Raw genomic sequence first — 16,130 nt, 5'->3', positions numbered from 1 at the left:
GGTATTTATGTTTGACAACAATTAACTTTTTTTTTTCATGTGTTTTAATTTTAATTTACATAAACTAATGCAGTATTTTCCCATCTGAAGAAAGATACAAAGAAACTGTTCAAAAGACAAAGCAATAAATGGAGCAAAACTGTGTTATTTCAAACAACCAATTTTCATTCATGAATATTGTTAAGTACATACCAAATGCAAATACATATACCCTCTTTTCCACTTACCAAATAATTAAGTAGGAAAATAAGAAAATTAAAAGGGTCTAAATAAAATCCCATATGAGATGCAATACTGACCAAATGAAAGAATGACCTGCCAAACTGCCTGTAAAACTACAATGTGGTATCATTACAGAGAGGCAGCAGCGGATTTAGAAGCAAAAAGAAAATGAAAAGGGCAAAAAAACATCACTCTTCAAGCATAATCACAACAACTATGGATATGCAATACTAATCACAGCTAGACTCATCAAAGGGGCAAATACTAAAAATGCTACACAAAACAAGCCAAAAAAGAAATCACAACTTTTTCGATAGAGCAGCGAAGAAGATCATAATGAATGAGGCTGTGCAGAAGTTGGAGGCATTCGAAAGCAGAGATATCATTCCTTTTCGATTGTGTGATATCTAAAATAAATCAACTTTCCTCTTCTGCATGTCCTGCTTCCACTTTGGCAATTTGTAGAAAGCTTCTTTTGCCGTCCCAAATATACTCTGGAAATCCTCCTCCGACAGATAGGCCTGAAAATTGAAAATGGTGGAAAGTTTTGAATACCTAATTGACGAAATAATTACAAAGTGCCAACCTTTAATACCATCACACACCTCTCTCCGTTTGAAATCAATTCCGGTTACAGGATTCTCAGAATGAGCCTTCAGCTGATCATAGCTGAATTTATTTTCAGTGCTCTGAGTAACAGCCTCATCCTGCTCGGCATCTTCTTTAGGCTCTGAATCCTCCCCAACACTTTCAGAAACAGATTCAGCTTCCTCCGTTTCCTTAACTTCTTCAGAACTTTCTAGTTCTGAAATTTCACTCTTAGTTTCAGCTGCAGGTGTTTGAATGCATTAGATATTTCTCTCTCATGCTCATATGCAAACACAGAAGATACAATTTAATTCAAAAAAGAAAAGAGGTTCTTGTAGAATATGATGATAAAGGCATTTTTGTAAGCAATAGTGGCGCTTATTTTTAGTGCGGTGTGATCTAAGAGATTCTGCTTTCTTACCAGATAAAGTAGTTTCTGGTGGAGGACTGCGCGAGGGAGAGCTTCCAGGTGTTTTCTTTTCAGCTGTAAGAACTTGTGAAAGAGCAGCTACAGCTGCAGCTCTTTGTGATCCCTGACCTGCAGCAGATGACCTTGAGGTAGTTGATTTGGGTCCAGAGGGTGGAGTAAAGGCAGAATTCAAAGCAGCTAAAGCTGAAGCTCTTTGTGTTGGCCCTCCCTGATTCGAACCATTGGACCTATCTTGACCCTGCAGCACGATATAGCAGCTTCAATTCACGACAAAAAAATAGACAAGGTGAAACAACATGAGCACAGACATTATCAGCAAGCGTAAAAGAAATTTAAAGCATAAGCACGTGGTGGATGGATAAAAAGATTCCAAAAACAACCAAGTAATTACAAAATATTCAAAAAGGAAAAAAAGAAAAGGCATGATTCATGAAATTCCAATGAGCAATTTCGGAAATGAAACCATGTTGTAAAGTGCAAATCCCTCACGACAACCATAAATAAAAGGCCTAATACTTCAAAAAAAACCCGACTTTTTAGCCCCTTTTCAATTCTACCATGACGTTGAAAACTGGTCAATTTTACCCTATTTCGCATTTTCTCGTTTCAATTGTACCCTAATTTTTAAATTTATCACAATTTTTTTATTCAAATGATGAAATCATTTAATTAACTAAGTTTAAAGATAAAATTAAATTTATTTCTATTCAAAAAAATACAAATAAGTCTTTTATTTTTAAAAACTAACAAAAACCATAATCAAATTAAAACTAATTTAAATTCTTAATTAATTTAACTAAATCTAAATAAATTTTCAACATATATAATTAATATATGCTAGACATGGAGAACGTTTTTTAATTTTTTCCAAACGAAAAAAACGCCAATTTAATATTTCAGGGTACAATTGAAACACAAAAATGCAAAATAGGGTAAGATTGACCAGTTTTCAACGTCAGGGTAGGTTTGAAAAGAGGCTAAAAGGTCGGAGGTTTTTGAGACATTAAGCTTAAATAAAATCATTTTAATTCAGCAAAGCCTATAAATATATTTAAATGGATGCACTATGCGGGTGTCAATGATTATACTCATATATAACCACAAAAAAGTGCATGAATGTCGTCATACAGCAAGAGAAATACACGACTAGACCACCTAAGTCATCGCAGAATCAGTGCATGCCAAGAAAGAAACTTGTTCCAAATGTATAACCATTTTCTACAATGTGTCAGAAGTCGAGCGAGATAAAAAACACGAATTCAATAAAGAGAAAAGAAAACGAAAGAAGAGTAAAAACGAATACGAATGAAGACTGAATAGTGCAATCACATGAATCATTAAGAAGTAGATGAGTGAATGGAAGATTGCATTCTATTAAGATCCAGTCCTGGATTTATCCAAGTCAAGTGAAAGGATATTTTACTCACTGAGCCTGTCCTCCCAGAAGATGGGTTAAATGCATTGTTTAAGGCAGCTAGAGCAGAAGCTCTTTGAGTTGGTCCTCCTTGATTTCCGTTGGACTTATCCTGCAAAGCAATGGATTGCCAAATTAATATCTATACACTAGCGTCAAAAAGCACAAGCTTGCACATGCTACAATCTTTCATTGTCCTAAGAAGCCAACATCAGATATCAGACTGTTAGATTCCATCTTAAAACCAATTGGTATTAAGTGGAGGTGCCCAACTAATATATAAACACAAGTCCATTCACACACACAACCAATGTGGGATTTCCCACTTTAACACTCCCCATCACGCGTAGCGTGTACGGGCCGAGCAACAAAGTCCCCCCTCACGCACATCTTACGTGGGCCGGGTCAAATTCAAATTGTGTGAATGGACAAGGCTCTGATACCATGTTAGATTCCATCTTAAAACCAATTGGTATTAAGTGGAGGTGCCCAACTAATATATAAACACAAGTCCATTCACACACACAACCAATGTGGGATTTCCCACTTTAACACAGACTTCGTGCAAGTAAATTAGCATACATAGTAAGAGACAAACAGCAAGGTTCTAACTGACAATTTGGATGGCAAATGATCAACGTAAACATGAAAAGTTCTGGTTAGTGTATACATTGATTTTGTCCATTTATTCATGTTGCTCAGCAAGAACTCTCATTAGTTAATTTTATTAGTGTTTTCCCTTGAGCACCATAAAAAATGAACAAAATCAATGCATAAAGAGTAAGGGAAGAAAATTCTACATTTTACATCCATGACTCTTAAATCCAGAATAACAACTCTCGTAGAGGAGTCGTCAAATAGGTCCTAATTGTGAAGCAATAAAGAAGAAAAATGGAATGACATGGAGCTTTCAAAGTAATTTGTAAACATCCCGTCTCGGCCACAAGAAGATATTCACCCATTTGAAACTAACCAGTTCATATTAGAAAATATAAGCTACTGTAGTCGGCGTATAACGAAAGCTGCAACAAGAATAAATGGAGACAAAAACAACACTGAATCTTTGCATGGACTTTTATATCATATTGACTATATTAGACTAAATGGATATAAGAACAAAATGATATGATGCAGATAAACGTACATAGTATACACTGTATACATCACCAGGTCATGCAACCAATCAACCCAAAAGTTTAAAATCTAGATGATACTCCAACTATACTTTTACAATCTGGGTTCAAATAATATTTAACCAAATGATGGTTGCCAAGGTCAAACTATAGAGTTCAATCATAGAGCCTCTAATACTATGTCAAATAACCAATCAATCCAAAAGTTGTTAGGTGAGACTCCAACTATACATTTAATTCACTAACATATCTAATACAAACAAATCAACCATTTACCTCCACAGCATGATGTCCTGCACCAAAAAGTAGTGCAGCCTTCTTTTGGAATGAATTTCCTGCAACCTGCAATTAAAGAATGAACTTCATAAAGATGAAAACTAAGCTTAAATGAAAAGACAGTATATGAATAGACAGAAAGATAGAGGGAGAGTAATGGTTGCTGCTATAGGAATACTGTATCTCCTGAATAATAAATATAGTTGCCGTATGCCATCCTGAAGTTAGGCTTGAAACTACAATTTCACTATCTAAACTATATGACTAAAATCTCACTTTCTTTTCCCTAGTTTTCAAATGACAAGATTTCAAATAAGTTTAAAACATTTATGTGTGCTTATTGCAACTGATAATAATTTTCAAGTTCAATGTCAGATTACAAGAAAAACAGGCGTTCAACCACAGGTTACTGACGTAGATCAAATTTTGAAATTGTACATTAGTCATAAAAAAACATGTCCATGGTATTGCAGATTCTTCAAAGCTTTGTTTGCATTAGCTTCTTATATCATATGCAGTCCCATTGGCATAGTCATGAGTCATGACACATGCACTACCATCATTATGTGAAAATTTCTATTTTGAATATATGGAAGCTCTTTAAGGCTCAATATCGCAGGTCTAAACTCTAAAGTCTTCACTTGTTCAGTCTTGAATTTTCCTCGTTTGACAAAACTTGTCATAATGTTAACTTTCTAAATCAATAAAAACCATGGCTATGTAAGTACATTATACGCAACTTTTGCATTTAGAAACTAATTTTTCATAATATTTCTTATGCAATCACAAAAGCTGCATTTTTTATATCATTCATTTCAGCTCTGTCAAAATTTGCCAAAGACTAATTCTAAAAGTCTCTAATTGCCATAAAAGTGTGAGAAACTGCGTAATAAAATTCACAGAACTTGAGAAAAAAAAATTGTTGAAACATAACCTACCATGGCTTTTGTGGGATCCCATGAGAAGTATGTTGTGAAAAATGATGGTTCATTTCCCTCAGTAACTTTGTACAGAGGCACATTTGGAGACAAACCATCTAAAGAAGCAGCCATTTCTATGTATTTCTGCAAAGCACATATGCAATGGGTTATAAGAATGTTGTCATACGGACAATCTGCTTAGTCAATTTAATCAACTGAGCCTCTAGTAGAAATTAGCCATATGTATTCTCATTATGCTCAGTTCAGGGCTACACTATCATGTCAACGATGTAAATAGAAAAATCAGAAAAATAAGGATTACCCGGCCAATGTCAAAAGCACTCTGCTTTTCTTTGGGATCTACACATTGACCAACCCAAACAAACACCTCAGCATGAGTATCAAGTATCAAAATATCCTCAGGCAATAGGTCATCTTGAGAGAAATTGTAAATTTCTTCAACCTGCCAAACAGAAAATTAAAGGATGCTAAGAAACAGTAAAGACAGAGTTTTTTAATATGTTTAAAAGTCTAGGACTCACCTGAAATTTTCCTGAGAGATCCATATAGCAGCAAAATGCCAGTAAGAAAGCCAGTTAGAATGCTGTTTTAACTCCAAAAAAATTCTAAAATTTGATTTCAAGCAAGCTTTTTGGAAGATTGAAAAAAGAAAAGGAAAGGCCACCTTTATTGAATGAGAAACTGAACAAGTGAGGATCTTTGCTAATTTCTGAAGAAGCTTTTTTGCTGATGTAGCTTTGTTTGCCCCCAAGTGCAAACCAGAAGGCTGAGCTTTCAGTTCCTTCTTTAGCATGTTTCAAAGTAGTTCCTGGCTGAAATATTAAAGGAAACAGAAGTTAGATCAAATAGAAAAGTCACGTCACACCACATAAAACTTCTATTCAAGTTTAAAGATTCAAACTAAAAGATCTGCAGAGGTATTTATAAAACTTCCAAGTGAGTTTCAATGGATTTATGCATTACGCCAATCCTGAACCAATGTTTCAAGACACAAAATATTAAACGATGCTACTGACTGAATTGTAGATATACAAATTGTTTCAAACACTAGTAAACATGAATTAGTAAAGAGGAATTTGATTGCCAAAATACCACCATTACCCCGCCCAACTCCAAATAACTTGCAGTGATGCATACAACAAAATGAAAAAGAAAAAACATACACAGAGACAAATTTGAATGATTAATGCATGACTTCAAAAATTACATTCCCATTCTCCTCATGAAATGACTGGATTAGCGAAAAGCCGGTTGTTTCTAGTACCTAGTTGATTGAGAAAAGACTCTATATACTAATGTTACTATTAGACAGACTACTTGATCATGACAAAGCATGGACAGCATTTCCAATGACTAAAAACAAGGTATCTTTGAGAAGACCTCAGGTAATACAACGCTAAATTTCTAATAAGTAGAAAACCTTCAAAAATTCAGCAATTTTTGCAGATAACTGCTGCTGCTCAAAGGTACTTTGATTCCCATGCCATGTGAATATTGAAGAACCAGATTGCAGAAGAAAACATTCTGTAGAATTCAATGATGTCGCCACCTGAAAAGAACAAAGGATACATACAACATCACAATCATCATAAATAAGCAAATGAAACAACAGACATAATGATATATGCAATAAGCACTCTAATGATATGATGGAAATATATATCCCTGCATAAAAGTCCAACAACATCAAGTCCCAAGGAGATCTCTTGTCCATTCTTTTGACATTGTAAGTCTGACATTGCCACTCACAAAAGAAGGAGATGCTCCAAATGAACACAATAATTACATGATATAGTCAAATATATTCCACATCAGCTATGCTCCTAACTTTAAAACAACTTTTATAATATTGCTAATTAGGTCCTAGAAAATGAAAATTGCAGTAATCCATCTGTCTTACTGGTGTGATAATAGCAAAAACCAATGAATTTTAGGAAACTATAGCGTCCTCAGTTTTCACATATAATAAAGGTGAAAAAATGGCAACTCTTACTGTAGTTTCACACAAGGGCAAGTTGGTGATAATTCGATCACATATTTAGCTTGGGAAATATATTCCTCTAGATAACAAAGGGGATCTGAATGATAATGAGGATGATAAAAATAAATAAATGAAAAGAGCATTACTTAAATGAGATTCATTTCGTCGAAGCTCTACTTAAAGCAAGGAATCACATTCAAAATGTTAAGAAAAGATGCCCGGGAATGCAATTTTATGTTAATCTGCATCTGCATCGAAGAATAATGAGGCAGAACTAAAGAGAGGCTATATAAAGTAAACCCAAAGGAGAAATACCCCGAGTTCATGGCATCATCACAAAAAGAAACATCAAGAGAGTAAGGAGGACTAAAACAGACATTTGTTGAGTTTTTAAGCACTACAGAATCATCATTTTGAGCTGGTAAAAGAAAAGATAATAATAGCTACACTAGAGGCAGCTGATGACTTAACTATATCACATCCTTGATGACTTAACTATATCACACCCTTCAAAGGCGCAGAAGTTGCTCAAGTTTGAAAATGAAAAGGCTAGATGCTATTCGTCCAAAAGAGCAAACTATGATGATGACCTATTGCCATTTCTCATCAGACAACAGCACCAGATTCTTATAAGGTCGCTTGTGAAAATTTAAATCAGGCGCAGTTAGAAGAAAATCAATAAATAATCCAAATCCTTTTGAAATGCATTTTTCCTTTCCCTTTATTGCAGGTAAAACAGATCTGTAATTAAGTAATAAAGAAAAAGGCCAATTTAAAAACACCACATTCACCAACAACAAAAGAACTAGGGGAAATAAGTAACATTGCATAAGCTTGTATTTAGGAAAAAATAAATAAGGAGATAAATGTTCACAAGAGACTCCGAACAAAATGTATTAGCAGAAAATAGGTCGCTTCATGATGTTTACCGGATCAACTTGCACAGCCTTATTGTTATGAACTAAAGTTCCAGATATCCGAAATAGTGCAACACACTCTGTTGTATAGGTTTCATCTGTTAGTCCTTTCTCTTCGATGAATTTCTTGTATCCAGAGCTGACACCACCCTGAAGACGTGATCAATTAAATATTACAGTTAGCCTTAGTTTCCTGACATCAGACAAAACATGTAATCCTATAACTAGTTATTACTATGTTCAATTATCGGATTATTCAAAACATTATGATACTGTACCTTGAGGACAACCATTGGTTGGAAAAGTGCAATGAACTGTGGTGGCTCCTTACCTTGAAAAATATGACCCTGCAAGAAACATTTATTACATGCAAATAATAGAAGCAAATCTATGATTTAACTCCAGAATCCAGATAATATCATACCAGAACAGGTCTGCCCTTTAATGAGTTTGACATTGTATTGGCCAACTTAACAGCAGTCTTTTGGTCCTCCTGAATTGGATGATTATGAAAGCATAAGTTAGCGTAGGAAAACTGACCATTAACACAAGAGAAGATCCGAAGATGTCATAGAAAAATAAAAGCATCAAAGTAAAACAAGAGCATGGATGGCAACAAATACAACTTCCAAAAAAAGTGATTGGAAATACTTATATTTGCTTAGAGAAAAGTGCAGAAATATATATTACTTAACACCATGATTTAGCAACGTATCAACAAGAAATTAAATTAAATTAAGATGCATATAAAAAGGCAGTCTTGCTTGCCACAGTTTGCTCTACGATTTATAAAAGATATGTCACATAATAAACCTTAAAGTTTATATGGCTTGGTAAGAAACAAAAAACATAACTAATCATGAAAATTAACGCACCTCAAACTTCAAGTACTTCATGTAACAAACACTATAAATAAAAAGAAATGCTTTAAGATCAAATCAAAGTACTAGATCAGACTTGTGAGAAAAAATTCGCATCTTGCAGATGATGGTCCAAATATAATGTGATCCACCATCCAGCATGAGGGAAGTCCAGAAGCCTCAAATAGCAAAGGGAAGAAAGTAGTCAAAAAGGCACTAGTTTATACCATTCTAACTTATTTAGAACAGGATGAAGGAATAATCTGAAGACAATTTTCCTAATACCCTAATGTAAGAAACATATCTAATGAAAATGAATCACACCTTCAACATAAAATGCTTGAATATGTACAGACCTGTTTTTAGTACCTCAGTATGCACTCTGTTCCAAAATCAATATGCAATGATAAAATTGTAGTAACAGCTTACTAGCTAAGAAGACTAAGACAGTTATCAATTACCTCTATGCTATCCTTTCCAAACCAACAGCAAAGAAGGTAATCTTCCTTCCTATCACCAGAGTGATAGGTGTAAAGTATGATATAGCAGTCTCCACAGTAAAATTTACCGATGTCCTCCTTTGCCAATGAAGTCTTTGCATTACCGTTAATGCACCATACCTGGAAAGCCAATACTATTCAATATTTTGAAGGATAAAAGAATAGCCAACCTATCTAAAAAAAAATCCAAAGAGAAACAATAAGAGTGAATTATCAACTAAACCTCCATCTTTCCACCTCCTTCAAGCAATGGGTGGACTTCCTCAGTAACAGGAGCATTTTTTGACATGCCCTTGACACCAACACCTTGTTGCTTCAGCAAAGCTAACATTAAATGAAATACCAAGCTTAACAATGTTAATTACAAAGACTAATTACATTCAACATTAAGGAAGTGGCTGTTACCTGCAACTTTTCCTCTTCCCTCTTCTGCACCAGGAGCTGCTGAACCAGCTGGCCAGGAATCAAAGTTTGATTTAAATGAACGGGTCTCATATCCTTGGATAACTCGGGTAACTCGAGTAGATTTTGGCCTATTTTGGTTTGTAAGAAAATCCTGCATACATAAATAGGAGATGAAAATTCATATGCTCGTTAAGACCGAAAAAGGAAATAAAATAAATCCTGCATCTCTACCTCAGCAGCCTGGCTGGCAGCTTTTCTCTCTTCCACTTGAGTTACACGGCCAACCCAAACAAACACCTCAGCACCACAATCCAGAAGATAGCATCTGTTGTTTTCTAACATGCCTTTGGAAATTTCACCTTCTACAGGCTTCACATCACCATCTGTGATGCTACAGGAAGAAAATATGACAAACTTAGCAACTAATGTTAATAAATACAGCCATCATAAACCACTCTATACTCATACTTCTTCAGAATTATCAAAATTTAATCTTCAACAATAAAGGACACGCGACTATAATGAAATGTTGATATAGCATCTGCCTGGAAATAGCCAGCAAATGACTTACATAGCAATAATTACCTTCACAAGAAAAAAAGTCAAAGTAATCACTACAGAAAATTCTCTTTTATAATATCAAATAGATGCAGTGAAACATATCGAGTAGGCTACCATCCAAGATTCCTCAGAGAGCGAATGCACACTGATAAATATGCTGGATTGAAATTTCTCTCTTCTTTAAATTGATTGAAATTTGTTTTTTTTTAACTGATAAAAATCTGTATTTTCACCCAACATCTTAATTGAACAGGTTAAAACATAAGGAACTAACAGGTCAGAGATCCCAGTTTTATATGAGACCCATTGCAAAAATATTAATCCTATGGATGCAAGAAAATTTATACTGCTGGTAGATTTAGTACAAGATCAAGTAACAATACTAAGTAGCAATGCATGCATAAGCATTTTAAATTGTAAATATGAACAGAATGATTTACAGAAATCCATTATTTTGATTACACCTTAGGTTGAAGACGTAAAGTGTATCATTTTGAAGCAGCACATGAAAAAATTGGCTCCTAGCTCAATAGCCAAAGTAAATTTTAGCATGCACAAACGGAACTATAATGAATACCTATATATTTTAGCAGGAGTAGCCTCTGCAACAACATCATCTTCATTGATAACCTTTTTTCCAATTGGAGCAAAGCCGCCAAAGAGAACCCAAAATTCACCAGAATCAGACTCGGTGTCTAATTTCCCATCATCTGGCAGAGTGAAAAACAAAACCATTATACAAACACAAGTGATGGCAAAGGAATTTAAAAAAGATAAAAAAGCAAAGAAATATCAATAGAAGGTTGTTGGATAAAGCATACAAGTGCTTAGGCGGGAAGCAAAACAATCATGATACTGTAAATATACGTTCACTCACCAACAATTGCAACATCACTTGTCCCCTCATGATACTTTTCCTTCAAATACTGAATTACTTCTAAGGCCTTAGCCCGTTCCTGGATATTGGAATTTGCACCATTGAACTGATAGATCTTGTTCTCAGTGTCCAAGATAAATACATCATCATGATTCAGTGAAGAACGAGCAAAGGTGACCTGCATAAGCCAAACACAGATCATGTTCAATTCCTCTCCTCACAGCTGTTTCATATTAAAGGAACTTCTTGATGGATAATTACCCCCTTGTTAAACAGAAAATTTTACCTGCTTCATTCTAACTACACGTTTTCCTCGACACACATACAACCGTGTTTCAAATACTTCTTCCTCAGGTGTTTTGAATCCAGAAGCAATTCCCCCTTCTAATGGTATGATACAAGGTTTGAAGTAGGACAAAAATTTGTCCGATTCATGGCCTTGCAGTTCTCGGTATTGAACAGCACGTCCTCCAAGAACAGCATCAAGTTCAACAGTTTTGATAGCAGCTGTTCCAGCTTCATCCTAGAGAAAGTTATGATGTCAAGTTTGATCATAGTCCATTTGTTAAATCTAAACTAAAGCTAATAACTTAAGAGCAAACTCAATCATTAAAGAAAGAACAAGAAAAATGCAGTAAACTCACACCTGACTTGTGTCTTTTCCAATCCAGAAATGTATGTCATACAGATAAGCCCCTCCTTTGCCAGGGGATGTCTACAAAAAAAAAGGACATACTTCAATAAGACAGTAAAGCAAAAAAAAGAAGTCCACTGCAAGTAAAATGCAGGTCATCAAAACAAAGTTAAAAGAGAATCGGAGAGCAGAAGATAGATTTTACCTGCAACACAATGTAAGAATCCCCCATGTAAAATTTTCCATAATCAGATTTTGGCAGGGGCACTGGCTGAAAATTCTCAATTCGCCAAATTTCAGTCCCACTGTACAGTGTTAAGGTAAACAGCCTTACAGAGAAAAATAAAAGCATCCATAATATTTAACGAATTTAACAAACATATTTTCTATTCTCATATCAAATCAAATCAAATACAACTCAACAGAAGATGCACCACAAACCAAATTTATAACACCAAAACATTCACATATAGTTCCTATTTTAAAGGATACAGTCTCTGACCCACTCCCTGAAATGCAGGATCCAAAGCTTTAGTAGAGCTAGACATTGCTGAAATTTTTCCTTATAAGTTATAACTGCTTTTACAGAGAAGTCAAATTTGACAATGTGTAAAACACCGGCTATATCCTCTCCCGTATCTAGAAACTGCAGAGCACAGAGCTCGCTGCAAGAGTCAAAAGAAATATTCGCATTACTTAATCTGTTATCGTTTAAGTTTCAAAATGCACAAGTGAAGGGGAAAACCACAAAGAGACCTCCATAAAGGTACAAAAAAAGTAAAATGTATGAAACAAATCAAAAACAGCCCAAACACGATAAGAACTTATCAATTTGTTAAGACATATCAAAATCAGTTAATCTTTTCCTTTTTCTCTTAACAACTATGACAAGTAAGCATCAAGCTCCCCCTTGGAACTAAACTTCCCACTAGATGCATTCCACAAGGCCAGATATTGCCCGATGTACACAAAACAATCCAGAAACGGATTTAGCAATCTTAACATTTTCTTCTATGTGTACTATTGAGATCCAGAAAATTTGTAGCTCAAACTTCCATCACCTGAATTTCTCAGAATTACCCTTTTTTTTTAGTATTCATCAGAAAATGAATTACCATTATCCATTTCGGCTACTTCGAAAATACTTGAGAAATCACATGAACCTTAAAATTCCAAAAATCAAAATGTCAGCAAAAACGTTATGTCGTTGCAATGCTCCCCAAGCCGGAGAAGTCAACAGTCCCATACATCTTACACCAATTCTTCTTGAAGCAAGCATATCACTGTATCCAGATTTTGATGAACCGTTTCCATAAAACAACTTTTGAAATTGGCATAAAATCTTATAATTCAATTCTTTAAAGTTCTATAGTAACAATGGTTGTTAGTATTCAGAAATGGAAGTCACTTGTCCTCTCTGACACTTTATACAACAACCAATTAATTACTTCCCCACATCTTGTATTATTGGATTATCTCAGGCCAAATGCTATAGTGTCTCTTCCGGATAGTCTGCATGTCTTGTCTTGATCTATTATGATATTCAATAGAAAACTAGAAGAGTGGTCCATACCATAAAACCACACTGTTGGACTTCACATGTCAGCAGAAAATAACCAGCATAGATGGATTGTCCTGAAGAAAAATCCATTGAACTTAGTTTTGTATTTTTGTGCACATGCATTTTGTCCTCATACCTCCTTTATAAGAACTTATCAAGGCATCAAATGAAGCCAGCTCAAGTGATGGAGGATGTTCAGTCATCATTTTTGCTGGGATACAAACTTCTTGTCAACCCCAAGTAATTTTGCCACTGGCAAATTCTTTTAACAAGAGATCCAGAATTTCCATACTATCTACGAATTTAACACATAAAATTTCCAAATTACTTGGAATTTCCAAACAATTGCTGCAAAAACTTGAATAAAAAAAGAACACACTAAGCTCCTGCAATCTCCTCCACCGTCCTATCAAAAACCTGCAATTTGAATCTCGGTTTCGACTTTTCGAGCACTAATTTTATCAACCATTAATCTACATGGCTTATGATCATCACAAAGCAAACATCAGCTGATCTATTAATTAGGCATTGCAAATAGAAATGATATAGTTAAACAACAACCCGATCATCAAGGTAACAAAAACTCAAATATCCAACACTAATCAGATAATAGTAGCTGAAAATATAATACAAATCAGAAAACACAAGAGATCAACCTGAATTAACAAACAACAAATAGATCAAAGATTACAAAAACAGAAACAGAAGATCAAGAACAGCTAGATCATAAAAACGAAGATCTAACATAATCATATAAAAAAACAGTGAAAGCAATCAATTGATGACAAAAAAAAACGCACCTGAAAACCTGTAAGTTTGTGTGAAGTATATGTCAACGTGAAGAAGATGAGTTAATTTTATGTGTGAAGAGAGGAGAGACAATAGAGGAGGAATGAATGAGAAAGAAACGAGGTAAAGAAAAGCTGGCAAATAAAGCAAAAGAAATGAAATGATAAACAGAGAAAAGGCAAGAAATTAAAAGGAAAACTTAATTATTGCTCTCTGTGTTGTGTATTTTATTTTCTCTCTCTATTGAAACTTTTCAACAGGACTGGATTATTAATTATTATTTATTCTTACTGTTATGTATTATTTAATTTTGTAGTGTGGTAATTTGGTAAGAGGTAGAAGAAGAATAGATTTCTGATAATTTAGCTGAAAAATGATGGAGATGGGGAGAGAGAGATAAGGTTATAATTACGGTTATGCTTTTAAGCAGAGAAAAAGAGAGTGGACAAAGTCGTTATATTTTATGTCTACAAAAAGATCCGGTGACAATGGTACCGCACCGCCCATCTTGCCTTCCTATTCTCTCTCTCCTTTGCCTTATTGGCATTACTTTTTATTTTTTCCTTTTCTTTTTTGAGCAAAAAAAAATTCATGAATAAGAATATCTTGTTTTTGATTTAAAAAATTATCCAATTTTTGGTTCAGCTCTTACTTATTGCCGATAGCTGATAACTGATATACGATAATTAGCTGTTATTGTCGATATGTTAGAGGATCTAAAAGCTATAATATAAATAGGATAATTTTATATAATTAAATCATTTAGTAATAATTTAAATATAAAGAACTGAGTCGTATAGGATTTGTTCGCCAAAGCGAATTCAAGGACTCGCCCCCGCTAGCTGTGTTCGAGTTATGGAAGATTCGTTGTGACTAAAGACAATTTAAGAGGATTCACCTGAATCCCCAAAAGGGCTGAATCCTATGGACTTCGGTAAATCTCGAAATCACTTCTATTGTTTGTTGCCAGCGGATCTGATTATATGAATAACTGAAATAATTGTAAAGATTCTAGAATTGTATTTTTGCGGAATTACTTTCCTACTTGAAAATATATTTCTATCTAAAAGGCTAAACATTCCTAAATAGGACTCTTACTAAATAGAAATCCTTTTTCTATTTAAATTCATACAATTAAATAGGAATCTTTTTCATATTACAACTCTATAGGCATTCATCATTCTCATTATATAAAGAACTTGAGGTATACATACAATACAATTATATTTAATACAACTCTCCAAAACTCAAATACTAACTTAAGCATCGGAGCGCTAATCGGACAACCCCTGTTTGATAAGACATTTATATTGTTTTGCAGGTTTAAACTCCGTTGAGAAGGCATACTTTATCAATTGATGTCGTCTGTGGAAAAAAGTCAACAACCTCAAAAATCGAAGGAGCTATTTTTGGATTCAAAACAAATCTATTGGCATAATAAATTCCAAGGGATCAGACCCGAAGAACAAGTAACTGATTTATCCAAAACAATTCTGGACAATACGCCTCCTCATGCTTTGAATACCTGAGTTAACACCTCTAACATCTCCAACATCACCGGGGTTGACGTTGCTAATGTCACCGGAGCTTCAACCGCAGTAGGGAGTTTAGGTGTGAACCTCATAAGTTCAACACCCCAATACCAAACACAACAGATTGGGGTATCCAATCCTATTGTTTTCCCTAATTTGAACGAAACTGATGAAGCAACTCCAGTAGTAGTTTTCCCTGAAATCTACCACCATATGCTAAAAGAGATGCTGGAAACGTTCCAGGCCAACCTGGATAAAAATGCAGAAGAAACCATAAATTCTACAAACGCATATGTAGAAAGCATAAACTTACAAAAAACTCATTTCGTGACCTCGCCTCCCAATCGCCACAGGCAACGAGTGGGAACGAAAGGAAGAAATCCAGAAGGAAGGAATCCAGAAGTTTGAAAAAAACGTGAATAAACTGAAGAAGAAGAAGAAGAAGAAGAAGAAGAAGAAGGAGAACTCAAGAGGTTAGGCAAAACGCTGCCAAAATAATGAAGGCGAAA

General features: G+C 34.7%; 1 protein-coding gene across 2 annotated transcripts; it reads right to left on the bottom strand.

Moving 5' to 3' along the window:
* Positions 1-144: 144 nt before the first annotated feature.
* Positions 145-14,502, bottom strand: LOC126679590 (villin-3). Of its 2 annotated transcripts, none has more exons than XM_050374642.1 (24): positions 14,101-14,502; positions 12,232-12,404; positions 11,945-12,044; positions 11,752-11,820; positions 11,392-11,628; positions 11,106-11,283; positions 10,806-10,938; positions 9,899-10,058; positions 9,668-9,818; positions 9,486-9,586; positions 9,224-9,382; positions 8,327-8,395; positions 8,181-8,249; positions 7,915-8,052; positions 6,425-6,553; positions 5,669-5,816; positions 5,526-5,536; positions 5,306-5,446; positions 5,002-5,127; positions 4,064-4,129; positions 2,668-2,766; positions 1,232-1,478; positions 828-1,051; positions 145-743 (listed from the first exon to the last, which is right to left on the bottom strand). In XM_050374642.1, the coding sequence occupies exons 2-24, from the start codon at positions 12,285-12,287 to the stop codon at positions 630-632; spliced, it is 2,925 nt and encodes a 974-aa protein (XP_050230599.1). In that variant the 5' UTR covers positions 12,288-12,404; positions 14,101-14,502; the 3' UTR covers positions 145-629. The 2 variants fall into 2 exon arrangements, with proteins under 2 accessions (XP_050230599.1, XP_050230600.1); XM_050374643.2 differs by lacking the exon at positions 14,101-14,502 and adding an exon at positions 12,855-13,047.
* Between the last annotated feature and the right edge of the window lie 1,628 nt (positions 14,503-16,130).

This window comes from Mercurialis annua, linkage group LG4 (genome assembly GCF_937616625.2).
Source record: "Mercurialis annua linkage group LG4, ddMerAnnu1.2, whole genome shotgun sequence".
NCBI lineage: Eukaryota > Viridiplantae > Streptophyta > Magnoliopsida > Malpighiales > Euphorbiaceae > Mercurialis > Mercurialis annua.
The sequence above is the reverse complement of the archived record's forward strand: the minus strand, read 5'-3'. Positions and strand labels throughout refer to the sequence as shown.

Excerpts from the sequence above, each read along its gene's own strand:
- LOC126679590 (XM_050374642.1), bottom strand. The coding sequence starts at position 12,287 with ATGTCTAGCTCTACTAAAGCTTTGGATCCTGCATTTCAGGGAGTGGGT. Across the intron at positions 11,284-11,391 it reads GTGTAGTTAGAATGAAGCAG|GTCACCTTTGCTCGTTCTTC; the intron begins GTAAAATTTTCT and ends TGGCTTATGCAG. Across the intron at positions 9,819-9,898 it reads CTGCCAGCCAGGCTGCTGAG|GATTTTCTTACAAACCAAAA; the intron begins GTAGAGATGCAG and ends TTATGTATGCAG.